Source organism: Cariama cristata, unplaced genomic scaffold, assembly GCF_000690535.1.
Source record: "Cariama cristata isolate BGI_N322 unplaced genomic scaffold, ASM69053v1 scaffold39404, whole genome shotgun sequence".
NCBI lineage: Eukaryota > Metazoa > Chordata > Aves > Cariamiformes > Cariamidae > Cariama > Cariama cristata.
Window position 1 is genome coordinate 3,037 of NW_009612000.1, and position 14,951 is coordinate 17,987.

Genomic DNA, 14,951 nt, shown 5'->3' on the forward strand with positions numbered 1-14,951 from the left:
GTAGAAGCTGCAGCAGGTGTGTTTTGAAGCACTATATTTGAGAGACCAGACTTGTTTCTTTTATGAACTAGTGACTCTGTACAGTGTTGCATGGTAAATCTTGCTGACTGTTCTTGTCTTACTAGAGCCCATCAACGACAAGCTGCCTTGGTTCACAGAGGACCAATATGTGGCTGATGTCCCCTGGCAGAGAGTAGTAGTGGGCAGAGAGGCTTGAACCAGTGGAAAGGAGACATGGGTTGAGGAGAGGACTGGAGGCACTTGGGCGGCACTGGATGTGCAAGCTGTCCAGGGTGTATTCTGAAAACTGTTTCACTGTGATGGCTTAATGTGACGATCTGAGTGGTGTAGTTCAAGACATGGTTTAGTGGGTTTAGCGGGCATGGTGGCATCGGGTATACGGTTGGACTTGATGATCTTTGAGGTCTCTTCCAACCATAATGATTCTGTGATTCATTGTGTTGGCACCTTTTGCTCAAGTGAACTCCTGGGATCATTTCCTTTTCTTTGTTTCAGCCTAAATCAGGTTTGAAGCTCTCGGTTTTCATTCTTACACTCTTTGCTTGTATTCCGTCAAGTCTGGAGCAGAAAACTGTAGCTTGTAGTTAAAGTTCATCATTATTGAAACTAACCTGATTTAAAAATAAATCCCTTGTTGCCTTTATTTTAAATTTAGTGATCTTTTAAATGTAAGTAACTTTAAGCATACACAAGTTATTTAGTGGTAATTTTTATCAAGGCTTTGGTATTGTTTTCAGGTATATGTCACAAGGAAAACATGCAGAAGCAAGAGAACTAATGTATTCAGGGGCTTTGCTGTTCTTCAGTCATAACCAGGTAAGTCACAGGTTTTGTGTGTGTGGTTTGGGAGGGGGTGGTGTTATTCCAAGATTTTGAGAGGTGAACGGTGAATTCTCAGTGGTAAATGTTTGGGATAATTGCTTTGTAATCTTTGGGTTTATCTCTTTGTTGAGCCTTTCTCCACAAAGAAGGATTATGCCAAACTGGAACATAAAGCAGAAGTGTTTGTGAGCATCCAAACAACAATCGTAACCACATTTGTTTTGCTATCCTGGAGGCTTCTCTTTTGATGCTGTCAAATTACTATAATTTTTTTATAAGGGAAGGTTGAAACTTGATACTGTGCCTCAGCTGTAGATGTTGATTAAAGTATTAAATCTGCCTCCAAAAAAATTCTACTTGATGTTTTCTTTTATGTACTGATGTGTTCATCACTACCAGTATGTGTCTGTTTTGTAGCAAAACAGTGCTGCTGATCTGTCCATGCTGGTTTTGGAGTCTTTGGAGAAATCGGATGCAAAAGTAGCAGATGACCTTTTAGGTGAGGTGGCCTTTGCACTCAGTTTGGTGGTGTTTAGATGTGCTTTTGCTTCACAGTGACTGTTAACAGACTTGAAACCTGAAATCCTTTTTGTATGCCCTCCCACTTGGCTAAGGGTTACCTTCATTGTAGAAATGGACTGGGCAAAAACTTTACTAGAGAATAATGGATTCCAAATAACTTTGTGGGCATGCTTAGAACAAACATTGCTATCTTGTGTCATTATCCTTTCCTCAGTGTGACAGTAATGTACTGTCTGTGCAGTCACTGGTGTTCCCAGGGCTTTGGTCGATGGTGGTTTCCCACCCTAGCAGTGTGGTAGTGTGCACATTATTTGTGATTCAGCTGTTCACAAGGAAATTTTTCTTGTTTGACTGCGAGATTTGTAACCACGCAATTCAGGGAGACCTCCTTAAGAGTTGTCTGGCCAGACTGCTGCTACAGCGTGGGCGAACCACTTCTATTAACAAGTTATGGATGGAGACAGACAGACAGAGGCTGTTCATTGTTTACTTAGGTCAGCTCTGACATTTGGTATCCCATCTATGACTTCTGGTGGTGCTTTTCCAAACTATAGCCCTCTGTCCCTCACAGCTTCCCAATGAAAGGCAAGCAGTCCCATAACCAGCAGTCTTTCCTCCTCCTTGGAACTGCAGGGTCCTCTGGGATGTCCTGTCCAAAACAATGAGACAGGGAAGCTGTCACCAGCTGACTGCAAGGCACAGCTTTTGGCTGTGGAGGAGTCGTATGAGTATTGCTGGCTGATAGATGCAAGATTGACTTGATGTATGAGAAGTGGCTCAAGTTCAAAGTCACTGTTTTTTAAGGTGGCTTATGGAGGCCGTTAAGGGAGCTTAAAGACACAATAGCACTGCAACTTAAATGTATCTTAAAGATGCATTAGAAGCGACAGTTCGTCCTATTTCTATTAATGCTAAATATTTGTGAATCTTATTGCTTCTAGAAAACTTGGCTAAATTGTTTAGTTTAATGGATCCAAATTCTCCTGAAAGAGTGGCTTTCGTATCCAGAGCGCTAAAATGGTCTAGTGGGGGATCAGGAAAACTTGGACATCCAAAACTACACCAGTTACTAGCAATTACTCTGTGGAAAGGTAAGAAAAATCAACTGGCTTTTCTGTGTTTTGTTTTGAAAATGTTGAAAGTATGATATTGTAAGAGATCTACTTTGGAAATAATCTAAGGAAGCTGAGATGGAAATGATTGATTTAGTTCTGTTATTACCTGATTTTTGCAATAATTTCAGCTTAATGTTACTAACAAAAAAACCTGGGACTGTATGTTAGTGCAAAATGCAAAACACAACTGCTGTAAAGCTCTCCGTACAAGGAAGGTTGATCCTTTAGACATTGAGGTAGCTTGATTGAGTCATTAGGAGGAGAATTGCTGGGGAGCAAAGCTGTTCTATTGTGGGGGGTTTTGTTGTTAAATCCTGGATGAACGTGACAAAGTTTGAAATACATCATCTAGCATCCAAAACAGTCTTTGGATCTGTAATTAGGTACTTTTGGAGACATTGACCAGCAGGCTTATTCCAGAATGGATACTGTTGCTTTTGATTTGTGTGGGATTTTGTCACTTGTGATGAGATGTAAGATAAACCAAAAATGCACTAAATAATTATTTTAATTGTGGATGTTAGCCAGTTTTTAGTCTTATGTTCAAAACATAACAAAGGTGAGTGAGAACAGTTGAATGAATGCCATCTCTTCTGTGGTTTCTTGCGAATTAATAACTGTGCAAGATGATTCTTTGTTTACTTTAAATTTTTCAGTAGCTGCAAAGCAGTGATAGTGGTTTCGTATAGCAATCCTGACCCAGTGGTCAACATTCCTACTTTCTGCATGCCATAGACAATCCCATAGCTGTTCTCATGGGACTTATGTTAGCTTGTTGGCTGCTGCCAGCTAGAAAGGGAGGATTTTCCTCAGAGCATTTAAGTTAGAAGCTGAGGTACGATTAGGATGAGAAACGGTTGCATTCTGAAAGTAAAAATCTCCATTTTGTAGCCATCTGCTCGCTGTTCTTTTGAAGAGTAAAATGCGTACATTTTCTTAATCTGTAGTTTTTGAGATTTTCATCAGAAAAGGCTCAGATTTCTAAAACAAAGCTTTTAAATTCCCAGCGTTAGCAGCTATCTAGTTTTGATTTGTCATTGGAGTGATTTTGCATGATGCTTTGCTTCAAGTTAAATTCTAACAAATCATTGCCATTTCTTACACCTTTTTTTCCTGCATAATTGCTGTTCTATTCAGCATATGGAAGCAATTTTAATTTTGATAGCAAGAGTGGGATAAGCTAAAAATAGGAAGTGCCTTCTTTCTGTGCACTTAGAAAGAAGGACGTTGAAGGCGCTGTTTGACTTCTTGGTGCACATAGTCTAATATGGAATTTCTTGATTCTTCTCCTATGTACTGATGATAGCACACGAAGTGTCAACATGCAGTTAGATAGAATGATATCCCCGTGGCTCAAGCTGTTTGTCCCAGTGGTAGCTGTGTTTTGTGGTGGCATTGAATAAACTGTATTTAATACCAGTCATTCAAATGTATTTAGGGTAATATTTATTATCTCCCTTTATAAATTGTCTGTGACTTACGAAGGAAAAAGCCTGCTCTCTTTTTGCTTGTTTATGTACCATGTGTGTATCTCTTGACCTTTTACCAGCCATAGTGTACAAGCCTAACAAATTTGTTTTTACATTCAGGTATGATGAACCGATTTCTTAAAAGCCATTTTCTTTTTCCTTTTATAGAACAAAACTATAGTGAATCTCGGTATCACTTCTTGCACTCCACAGATGGCGAAGGATGTGCAAATATGCTAGTAGAATACTCCTCGTCCAGGGGATACCGCAGTGAGGTGGACATGTTTGTAGCACAGGCAGTACTACAGTAGGTGTTAAACTTTTTTGACTTATTTTGCTGAGATGACACTGTGTTTGAGGCCAATCTAATTTAATCATGATAACTGTAGGTTAACCATGCATCCTTTTCAAAAGAAATTGTGAAACTGGCCAGAGCTGCTGAAACTCACTTTGTGTGGTAACAACAGGAGAAAACCATGTCAAAAGTGTTGTGTTGAATTGGTCAGATTGGGGAGAGAAAAAAAAAAACCAAAACAAAACAGAAAACAAACGTATTAAGGTAGAAACCTGAAATTATGTTAATTGCCTGAAGAATTAATGCCATCTGTTTGACCCCAAAAGCACAATTCTTAGCTTTGTTAATACCACTTTATGTCTAGTTAGGGCTTACCTTGATGTTCTTACCAAGACTGGACCTAAGTAGGCTCTGTATTTACCTTTAGCATAGTACTTGCGCTCAGTCTCGTTCTCCTAAGAGACAGTTTGTCTTGGGTCACCTTGGTCTGTGAGCAGCAGTGCGATGGTTCTTGGTTTGACAGAGTTGCTGGCGGCTTTCATTTACTTTAGGCATTTATTTTGTAGGAGGTGGGAATGCAAGCTATTACATGCCTTTGCGGAGCTCATGTACAATTAAGGTTGACAAAGCCAATTTTACTGTGTTTAATCAGCTGATGGCTTTCTTCAGTCAGGGAAAGCAGCTCACGGAGGAGTCTGAGGAGGAGGTGGAGACAGGACTGTGCAGCAGGGAGTCAAGGAGAGAGTAGGTGTTGGGGGAGAGGGAGGAGGTGAGAGAAGTCTGTCTCTCTTTTGGCATCAGTGAGCTGTCATGTCAGATTTGTCCTGCTTTCTGTAGCTGGTTGATATAGACTGCAGTGATTTTGAGCAGTGGAAACTCTTTTATGGAAATCCAGTACATGCAGGACTCTTAAACAATGTTATGGGGCTTTTTTCTGGAGGGAGGGAAATTCTGGAGAGAAGTTATCAGTAAGAGATTATTTTTTCAGTATTTATACAGCACTAGTGCTGCATCCTTTATTGGCTTATATCTTAAATACTGTAGTAAATCCTCTTACAGAGCAGTTTATACTCTAATTAAAATAATTTCAGTTCCTTGCTCAGCAGTAAGCCAAAAGACCCCAATGCCCTTGCACATGTGTGGGTACAGAATTGGAGGCCAGCCTGTGAACAAAAATGAGACTTCTCATGGCAGCCTTCCCAGTGCTTGCTGACAGCATTTGTCCCAGATAAAGTCTTGTTAGGCCTATGGGACTTGCAGAGATTGCTAGTTAAATTAACTGGACCTGAACAAAGATTTGAGCAGTTTGGGAAATTGATCTGGTGACAAACGGCTTGGGAGTTCAAAGTCTAGCTTTATTATGAGACTTTTAGACATGTGTGTCAAACTTACTAGTGATCCTGATGCCATGTTATTTTGAGGTAGTGCTAACAGAATGACAGAATTGTTGGACACTGGCAGATACATACTGAAAGGAGTTGTGTTTGGGAGTGGATGGGACCAGAGAGAGGTCTTTAATTTGGTTTTTGCCTCGGCATAGTAAACTCTGGGCCGGTAAATGCGATGTCATCTTTAATTTGAATTACGTGGTGACCAGTCTTTCCACATTTTGATTTAATTGATACCCTCTTTTAGTAACTGTCCTGTGTACAATCTACTTAGATCTTGGTTAAACTCATTCTATTAATATTTAATGTCAATTTTCCCTCCCAATTTGCTTATTCCACAATGTAGTTTATTAGCAATTTTTCCCTTCCTTGGTTGATTGCAAAACCATAGCCAAAGATGTACACCTCTGCCAGTTAAGAGTTTGTGCCATCAGTTTAAGCCTGAAATGGTTTCTGTGCACAAATGAAGTAGAGTTTGTTGAGCATTTGGCTTCCCTTTTTCTTTCTGCATGTAAAACTACTTCTCTGCATTTTATTTTTAACTTGCCCTGTTCTGTTTCCTTTTGCAGATTTCTCTGCTTAAAAAATAAGACCAGCGCATCAGTTGTTTTTACGACATACACACAGAAACATCCTTCAATAGAAAAGGGTCCGCCCTTTGTTCAGCCCCTGCTAAACTTCATCTGGTTTCTGTTATTGGCAGTTGATGGGTACAGTCTGATTTTTCTCATGTTGTTCTTGGTTTCCTTTTCAGTTGTTACTGAGATTTCATTTTTGGTTGTTTCCTTTCTAGAGGAAAACTAACAGTATTTACAGTATTGTGTGAACAGTATCAACCTTCGCTGAAAAGAGATCCCATGTATAATGAGGTGAGTTACTCATAGTTGTAAACGGGATATAACCTACAGAATTAGTTAAATAATAGCTGATTGTCTCCTGTTTTGTGACTTGTAGATAGGAGTCAGTGATCTAGCTTGTGTGGTATGACTGCTGCCCATAATATTTCCACCTGTAAACGAAGTAGCTGACATCATTGTTCTTCATCTTGTGTCGTTTCAGTACCTAGATAGAATAGGACAGCTTTTCTTTGGTGTTCCGCCCAAGCAGACATCGTCCTACGGAGGATTACTAGGTAAGGTTTATGCTGACAATTTTTTATAAATACCACCAGTCTTTTCAGAGCAGAGGCTTGTCTAAAATGGCCGTGCTGGAAACCGATAATTTGTTCTAACAAATGTATTGGGTTTTCATAGCACAGTCCCTGCTGTAGAATACAAGATAAATTGGTTGCATGTGAAATTAATTTGGTGAAGCTAGTAGACTTTTCATCTTTGAGAAGGGGAGAAGCATGTGAATGACACTCATGGTTAATTTTTGACATTATGGTATAAGTGCCAAATGTAAAGAAAAATCTTATTTGTGTGAAAGCTTAATTTCTTCAGACTTTAGTGACAGATTTTCCTGAAGTCAGCTCTGGGACTTTGGTAGAGATCTAAGCAGGGCTGATGATATAAAATGAATGTTCCCAAAGCAGAAGTTCTGAAACTAATATTGCCCTTCTTCTACAAGAAATGGAATAGAGAAATTCATCTTTCATTTCCTGGCTCTTGAATAAAATGTGAGCAAATTGAACTGGGTTACTTTTGTAAAATTGGATGCTTTTCCTTGAGAACTAAGCTTTTGCTTGTAAACTGACTTGAAGCTTTACCTGCAAATGTCAATTCACTGATACCCAAAGTTTGATGAAAAAAACATGAACATCGTAGATCCCATATGTAAATAACAGCTTTTCAGCAATTCAGGCATCTATAAAGTGAATAAAACAGGGAGAACGCATAAATGCCTTTGAGTCTCAAACAAGTTCTTTATAGCATGATGCAGACCATTGCTGCTTTTTGAGAGTTTCACTGTCTTTCCTCATTTGGTTGGGTTTTGTTTTTTTTCCCCTCTCAAGTGCAACTATAGTACATAAGTATGTGACTTTGGTGGGTTTTTTTTCCAGTGTACTCTTAGAGGAGGAACAGTATCAAAATACAGCTTCCCAAATCAAGAAATTCTTAATGGAAACTGGTGTGGGAATACTAATGTCTTGCTGAGACTCTTTTACTTCAAAATCCCCTTCTTTATTATTGAAATCTGCACCCTAGCAGGATGGAAGGAGAATAGTTAAAAGGTTTTGACATGAGAATGTAAAGCTAGCAATTTTGACTGTCCTGTATTTTATTCTAGGAAATCTTTTAAACAGTCTGATGGGAACAGGAGAAGATGATGACACAGAAGATGGTCAGGAAGATAGCAGTCCTATTGAGCTTGACTGAATGTTGTTGTCATTGGGTGCCGTCTAAATCTGATGATTCCATGAGTCCAAAGACAGTTTTGGAATTTGAATCCTGCAGTTGTTTCTTGGCACCTAAAAAGGGCTCCTCCCGTCTTTTAGAAATGGTTGCTGAAATGTTTATAATGTTTGGTCTATATTATTTATGTAAAAAAAGAAAGAAACCAACAAAAAGTAGCCAAATGAACCAATCAGAGCAATGGTTAGCAGGTTTCTGATACAGCGGCTGGTGACTTTGATCAAAATATAGTCTTCTACGGTTTCTGATGCAGTATTCCCTTTTGCACAGTAATTCAATAAAGCATAAATATGGGTCTTGTACTTCACGTCCTACCCAATATTGTCTTTGTTACGAGAAAGCTTCTTCTGAGGAAGATCTTGAAAGGCAGGGTGATCAATTGAATAATGTATTTGCGAGGCTGGTGACAGAAGTACTGTGAGACGAGCCAAGCAGCATAATTTGAGATGCACACCCAAGAGACATTGGTACCAGGAACTTGCTTCCACTGCCGTGAGTAACATGCACGCCATTCATACTGCCTTTCACTCTACTTAAGGTCTGGCTTTGGTTGAGCCCACGCGTGTGTTCAGCCAATACTTCCTTAAAAGCACAAGATTGACTTGGTGATGCGTAAGAGCCGATCAGTGGAACGTATGTAATTGGCTTCCATGTGGATCGCTCTTGCCTGGGTATAAAAATTTGGCATCTAAAATACCTCCTCTGGCTCATGGCTCTACTCCTTTGGAACAGATTCTTTTTTTTAGTGTAAGTTCACAACCATACGTAAAGGCAACAGCGTTAATGGTGAATGAAATGCTTTGCTGTGAGCAATGTATGTGTTTGAACTGCAGCTGTATGTAAAGAAAAGGGATACTGCAGAACTTTTGGTTCTTTGTGATATATTTATTTTTCTTGGGTGATTGATTCATTTAACACTTTCTGTAAAAAAAGAATAAATCAATGAATAATGGAGTAACTTCAGCCCCAGTGGTAGGCATAGCCATTCTACATCTCCTCCTCTTTAATGCAGCACAGTGGATGTCAGTGGTACAGTGAACAGATGAAAGAGTGGGGAAACGCTTTATTTTTTCACAATGAAAATAAAAAGGCTTAAATTAATAAACAGCAACCATGCATGGGGGAGGGAGGGATTAATACAAATTTATTGACTGTATGAAAAAGAAAAGGCATTGAAAGGAAGACTTTGTGTTAATTGTGAAGTCTCAAATAAACACTTTATACCAGGATGTGTGATATTGCTGTTTTCTAAAAGTTTTACGAGCAGAGCTCTTACTTCTTTGCTATTTTTTTTACCCTCTGCATTTGACTGTGAGTCAGCCAGACCTCAGTGCTGCAGCTTTACCTCTGTGCAGTAAAGGCATAGTTTTAGTCAGGTATTGCAATGTCGAGTAGCTGTCGATTGCTTTGATTTGCAGCAAGTTCAGGGAAGAACTCCCTACCCAGGGTAATGCTGTAGACATTTACTAAATGCTCTGGGATGGCTGCAGCGCTTAAGAGCCACATCATTTCATGCCTTTGGCTGCCAGTGAACGTGCCTGTCTTGGGGCAGCCTCCTGCAACCCCTGAACCTTGCGTGTGCCCAGCCCGAACCCCAGCACCCTGCGGCCCTGGAGCCTGTGAGTCTGCTGCTGGGCATGGGGCAGGGGCTGAGCCTGCAGCTGCCCACAGGGATGTGCTCATGTACAAAATACAGATTCAACAATTGCAACAGCATATACAGAATATGTGTGTGTATAATATATGTATATATATATGTATGTGTTGTATACACACATAGAAATAGCCTTTTTCGTATATAATGATTTATAATTATTGTATGGCATATGACTTATATTATTTATACACACACACAAACAATCTTTAGCTATAAACACAAACAACTAGCTCAGCCTGTCCTCTCCCTGCTTCTGACATGCCTGGGTTTTTAAGTAAGTGTGAGTGATAGTGTGTGTAAAATATATTAAAAGTATTTATAAATGTGTAAGTTAAATATCTATTATAGATATGCAGAGCTATGCGTATCCACCTATGCATGTGGATATATATATATATGTTTATATGCAATATAGTTCTCAAATTTATATATTATATACTTTATATAAAAAGCATGCACATGTGTATATTTATAATATATACTTTATAACTTTGCAATTATGTCTATACATATACAGACCTGTGTATGAAATATATTTAGCTTATATATTTGTAAAGTAAATGTCTAATGATAGCTATCTATACATACATGTGTTCATATGAACTATATTAGCTCATGTACCCACACTAAAGTGTATTATATATCATGCTAGATGTCCTATGCAGTTTAGAGTTGTGTCTGAATAGTCAACCACAACTCTAGCTTTCATAGCATTTATTACTCTATGCCTAAGAAATACACTTTTGTGTATGTGTGTGCATACATAGATAGGAGTATTAGCGGTAAAAATATAGACAATATACACTATAATACACACATATACACAAGTATAATATATACTATGTTACATAATATACATAAATACCTATGTGTGGTTTACATGAACTATAGTTACCTGCCAGACACAGACACGGGCATGCGTGCGCAGCTGCTTCGCCGTGCTGGGCAGCCCCAGGGCAGGGGCAGATGGTTTTGTGGGGGTCCTGTACCCCCTAGGGCTCTGCCAGCACTGTCACCTACTTGTTTTCATTTGCTGTTTTTAAACCCCACCTCACCCCTCCCCGACCCCACCCCAGCACCACACAGCCACAGCTCTGACATAATAATTTATTGGTTTGAATGACATTTAGTACCACAGTTGTCTTACCAGTGACAGAACAAATGCATACAGCTGATGAGATGCTCTCATTTACACACACCAACATAAGAAACGCGCCGGACAGGTCTGTGTCTGGGGCTGGTACTTCATTGGATGCCAGAAATTTCATTTTTTTTAGGTAGAAATCCAGCACATGGTGTGCAGGTCCCAGCCCGCCTGCCCTGATCGCAGAAATTACAGTGCTCAACACAGTGCTGAAACGTCACTTCAAGCAGCAGTTTTTTTTTTTCTTTTAGGGAGAGAAAAAAAAAAAAAAAACCAAACAAAAAATCAACAAAAATTAAGAGAATTATTGGGGGGGGTGGGGGAAGTGCAACCACCAGTTTGGAGAAGCAATGTGCCATCGGCTGGAGGGATGTGCCTGCTCAGGGTGGGCCAGGATGGGCTTTTATGGTGCCCGTCAGCAAAATGGCACCTAAAGCTCAACTCCCCAACCCACACGGGGCTCCTGAAATGGTGTGAACTCCCCCCAAACCATGAAAAAGGAACGACCCAGGGAGCAGAGCATGGGCCCCGACCCCAAAAGCTTTTCTTCCCTGGCATTATCTCATGGCTCAGTGTCCCCCTTGCAGGGCTGCAGGGCTGGGGCGGGGGGCAACGCTGCTCTGCCCACACCGAAAAAAACTTCGTTAAGCAGGCAACAAGGCCAACAATGCCAATTGCCTCCATTTCTAAATCCCGTTTGACCCGAGCCTGGGTACAGCATCACCACCGCTTGCCAGGGGAGGTCATTTACTTATCATTTACCCCAATGCCATCGGGAGGCTCAGCCATTTTGCACCTCACCATTTCGGGTGTATCCAGGTCGGTGCTTCACACCCCACTCGGATGTCACCGCTCAGGGGCGCGCAGCCCCCGTGGGAAGGGCTGGCAGAGAGCTGGGGCTGCGGGGATGCTCAGCGCCAGCCCCCAGGGACCAGCTTGGGGGGGAAAAGCCCCGTCTCCCCTCGAGATGTGCCACCAACAGTCTTTGCCATCCCGCTGGAGCCGGGTGGGACACCCCTTTCAGTGGGTGTGGGGTGATGGGGTTGCAGGACCCACCCATCCCCACAGCGCATCCCACGGAGTGGCCACAGAGCCGAATTTCGGGTTGGATCGGCATCTTCTCCAACGTTTCGCTGCCGCCCTTCTTGGTTTCCAACATGATCAAGTGAATGATGAGGGGGAAGGGAAGTATTATTATTATTATTACTGTTATTATCATTATTCATTATTTTTAACATTTCAAATAAAACCATGTTGTGTTGTAAACAGAAGCTCACTCCTCAGGTCTGCCTAGCCAGTCCCAGCTAAGGTTTATGTTTGAAATGGGCTTCCACTGAAAGAAAAAAAAAAACAGAGAAAATAAAGTTAAAAGCAGGACAAGCACTGGCAGGTGGCGACAGCCCAGCGCAAGCCCACCCTGTGGATGGTCCTCATTTTGCCGATGCTCCTTGGCTCCGATCATCCTTATAGCACCATGGACCTCACATCAGAGGTGTTGAAGAGGGAAGGATATCCTCCTGCTCCCAATGTCAGCCTCTCTCTGCTTGGACAGCCTTTGCAGCCTCCCTCGGGCAGGGAAGGGCTGCCCCATTCACACCACGCAGGAGGGAGCGATGCCGCTGCATCCCCAATCCCCCTCCATCCATCCTGTCCTCTAACTCATGGAAAATAAAGGGAAATAAAGCCCTCACCAGCAAACACACCTGCGTATTCCTGAGGCAGCATCGGCCGGCTTATAACTTTCTGAAAAGTCGTAATCCACTCCAGCTGGTCATCCTCTGTCTCGCAGGCAAAGAGGAATTTCCGATCTGGGGTGACGATGGTTATCCCGTGCTGCCAGTGGTTTCCCTGCGTGGACGGCGGGAGCCCTTCCAGGACCTTGTAGCTGTTTTCCTTGCTCCCAATAAACACTTCCCCTCTAGCAAAGGCATCCTAGGAGATAACGGAGCAGTCAGACAGGCGTGATTGCAAAGGCGAGCTCTGCATCCCGGGCAGCCAGGACACGGCTCACCCTGCACCATCCAAATGACGCATCAGCAAAATGCAGCAGCCAAACACTGAAAGCACCAGCCACCCCATGAAGCCCCGGTCCAGCTCCTCCCAGGGGCACCCACAATACAGGACCAACACCAGGGATCCAAAATCCAGATGCAGAAAAATCTGCAGCTGGTGCACAGGGTTTCCAAAGCATTTTTGGTAATTATCTATGCACAGGGCTACTGCACGCTGGACACCAGGCAGATCCCCCTAGCAGTGATGGTTCAGTGCCCTCTTGGTTCTCCCACCAGCCTGAGCTTCACTGCAGATTATTACTACTACTACTACTATTATTATTGCAGATAATTCCTAACAGACAGCCCAGGCACCTTCATCTTACCAGGGGATCTTTGAAATACATGAGCCGTCGGTCATCCATGGTGAACCATCGTTTCTTGAACCCCTCTGTTTGCTGAAGAGTCAAAAAATGCAGGATTACACACCGAAGCAGAGCAGCTCCTCTCCTATCGGGCATGACCCAGGAGCATTGAGGCAGTCGGAGGAGCCCAATGGGCTGGGGGAGTTGGGAACTGGTGGATTCTGGGCCACTGCAAGCCACCACAGCCAGGGTCCAGGTGGGCTGGCAGGAATGGGCACGTGAGCCACAGGTATGCCAGCCCTACCAGGTGGGCTGGCAGCAATGGGCAGTGAGAGGGGAGATGGGGTGGTTGGTTTGTGAAGTGTTTCTGGATTTTTTAATGTTTGCTCCCAGGTGAGGAAAGTGTATTAATGCATTCACAGTGTTAAGGCTTTGCCTCCCCAGCAAGGGTGGGTTTGTCCCACCAGTGGACCCTTCTCAGGCCCGTACAGAGCAGGACTCACATTTAGAAGGACTGCAGAAACGTTTTATATCCTACCTTTGGCCCCGTTTTCTCCATGTACCCTTCCTTCAGGTAGTTTCTAGAAAGCTTTGGCACCAGCTGGAGCAACCGAAGAGGACAGAAAAGAGAGCAACATCAGATGGAGGGAGCTGGGGGTCACCGGGCATACGGGGTAGGGCTGGTGGGTCATTGGAAGGGAAACCCACGCCAAGCTCACCCCTGGCCCCAAGCCCACCCGACGGCTCTGGGTAAACGCTTCGGTCCCACTCCTCCAAAGCGCTCAGAAGAGGTGGGTGCAGAAACATGAAGCATCTTTGAGCACTCCGCCAGCAGAGCCAGCAGCCTCCAGGAGAAGCCCCCAGGCCAAATCCCACTTCACCGGTCAGCTCTGGCAATGCATCCCCTCCACCAGACGCAGCAGGAGGTCCTCATGCAAGCCCTAAAGTATAATTTGCCCGTAAAACCCCATTAACACATGCTGCCTGTGCACTCCCCCTTCCTGCAGATATTGCTGACAATAGCTACCAGCGCCGGGGATATTTTTAACGCTGCTTAGTGAAGACAAAGCAGTAGCTGTGGGATCTTCGCAGATGCCTCTAAAAGCCTCTTGAAAGCTGATGAGTCTCACTAAAAACAGGGCTGACGAGCCTGGCCGTACAGGTCCCCACCCCTGCCTTTCATTTAAACAGGTTATTAATGACTCCGCTTGCCAAACCGCACTCCTGCAACACCTAACTCTGCCCAACAGCAGCTCTGGTCAAGCAGGCATGTGCTTGTAAGGCAAAGACACCCCAAAATACAACAGCCCAAAGAATTACACAGCTGTTCCACAGCAGCCAGGAGCATCTTCGTCTTGGATGCTTCACTGCGGGTAGCGAATAGCTCTGCAGCATTTGTAGCCCCAGTGTTTGGCTCCTGGGACAGGGCTGAGGACAATTTCCTAAGCAAGAAGCTCATCACCCTCAGCTCAGAGAGGTTCTTTCACCCTGCAGATGGGTGCCTGAAGCATCCTTTGGAGAGCCTTGCTTCCCAGGAGCTGCAGAGGCAGCCTGGGCATCCTTAGGGTGGTGTGAGCAATTTATACCCCTTCTACTGCATTTAACCTGGCTCCTGTTTAAATTTAATGCCTTTTCATGTCTCTGACAGGGTAAAGGAATCATAAATTAGATGCTAGTGAAGGCAATACCCAGGACAGAGCTATCTCGTGTACATAACCTAGTCTCCACAGAGGTCTTCCCAAGCTATGAAGGGTTGTTCAGTATTTCAAGGTCGTAACTTAAACCTCGCTAACATCACACTGCTCTGT

General features: G+C 43.0%; 2 protein-coding genes across 2 annotated transcripts; one reads left to right on the forward strand and one right to left on the reverse strand.

Moving 5' to 3' along the window:
- Positions 1–757: 757 nt before the first annotated feature.
- Positions 758–8,331, forward strand: GET4 (golgi to ER traffic protein 4 homolog (S. cerevisiae)). Its single transcript, XM_009698444.1, has 8 exons — positions 758–837; positions 1,261–1,342; positions 2,307–2,456; positions 4,118–4,256; positions 6,202–6,342; positions 6,426–6,501; positions 6,692–6,764; positions 7,862–8,331. Exons 1-8 carry the CDS (start codon positions 763–765, stop codon positions 7,948–7,950), a joined length of 825 nt encoding a protein of 274 aa, XP_009696746.1. The 5' UTR covers positions 758–762; the 3' UTR covers positions 7,951–8,331.
- A 3,760-nt stretch (positions 8,332–12,091) lies between these two features.
- On the reverse strand, positions 12,092–13,744 carry ADAP1 (ArfGAP with dual PH domains 1; the record flags this gene model as incomplete). Its single annotated transcript, XM_009698445.1, has 4 exons — positions 12,092–12,120; positions 12,491–12,719; positions 13,165–13,236; positions 13,682–13,744. Coding segments are annotated over 4 exons (393 nt in total), but the record flags the coding sequence as incomplete, so codon positions are not given.
- Positions 13,745–14,951: the final 1,207 nt, after the last annotated feature.

Coding starts and splice junctions, on each gene's coding strand:
- GET4 (XM_009698444.1), top strand. CDS start 763: ATGTCACAAGGAAAACATGCAGAAGCAAGAGAACTAATGTATTCAGGG. Junction 6,502..6,691: donor GAGATCCCATGTATAATGAG/GTGAGTTACTCA, acceptor GTGTCGTTTCAG/TACCTAGATAGAATAGGACA. Junction 6,765..7,861: donor GTCCTACGGAGGATTACTAG/GTAAGGTTTATG, acceptor ATTTTATTCTAG/GAAATCTTTTAAACAGTCTG.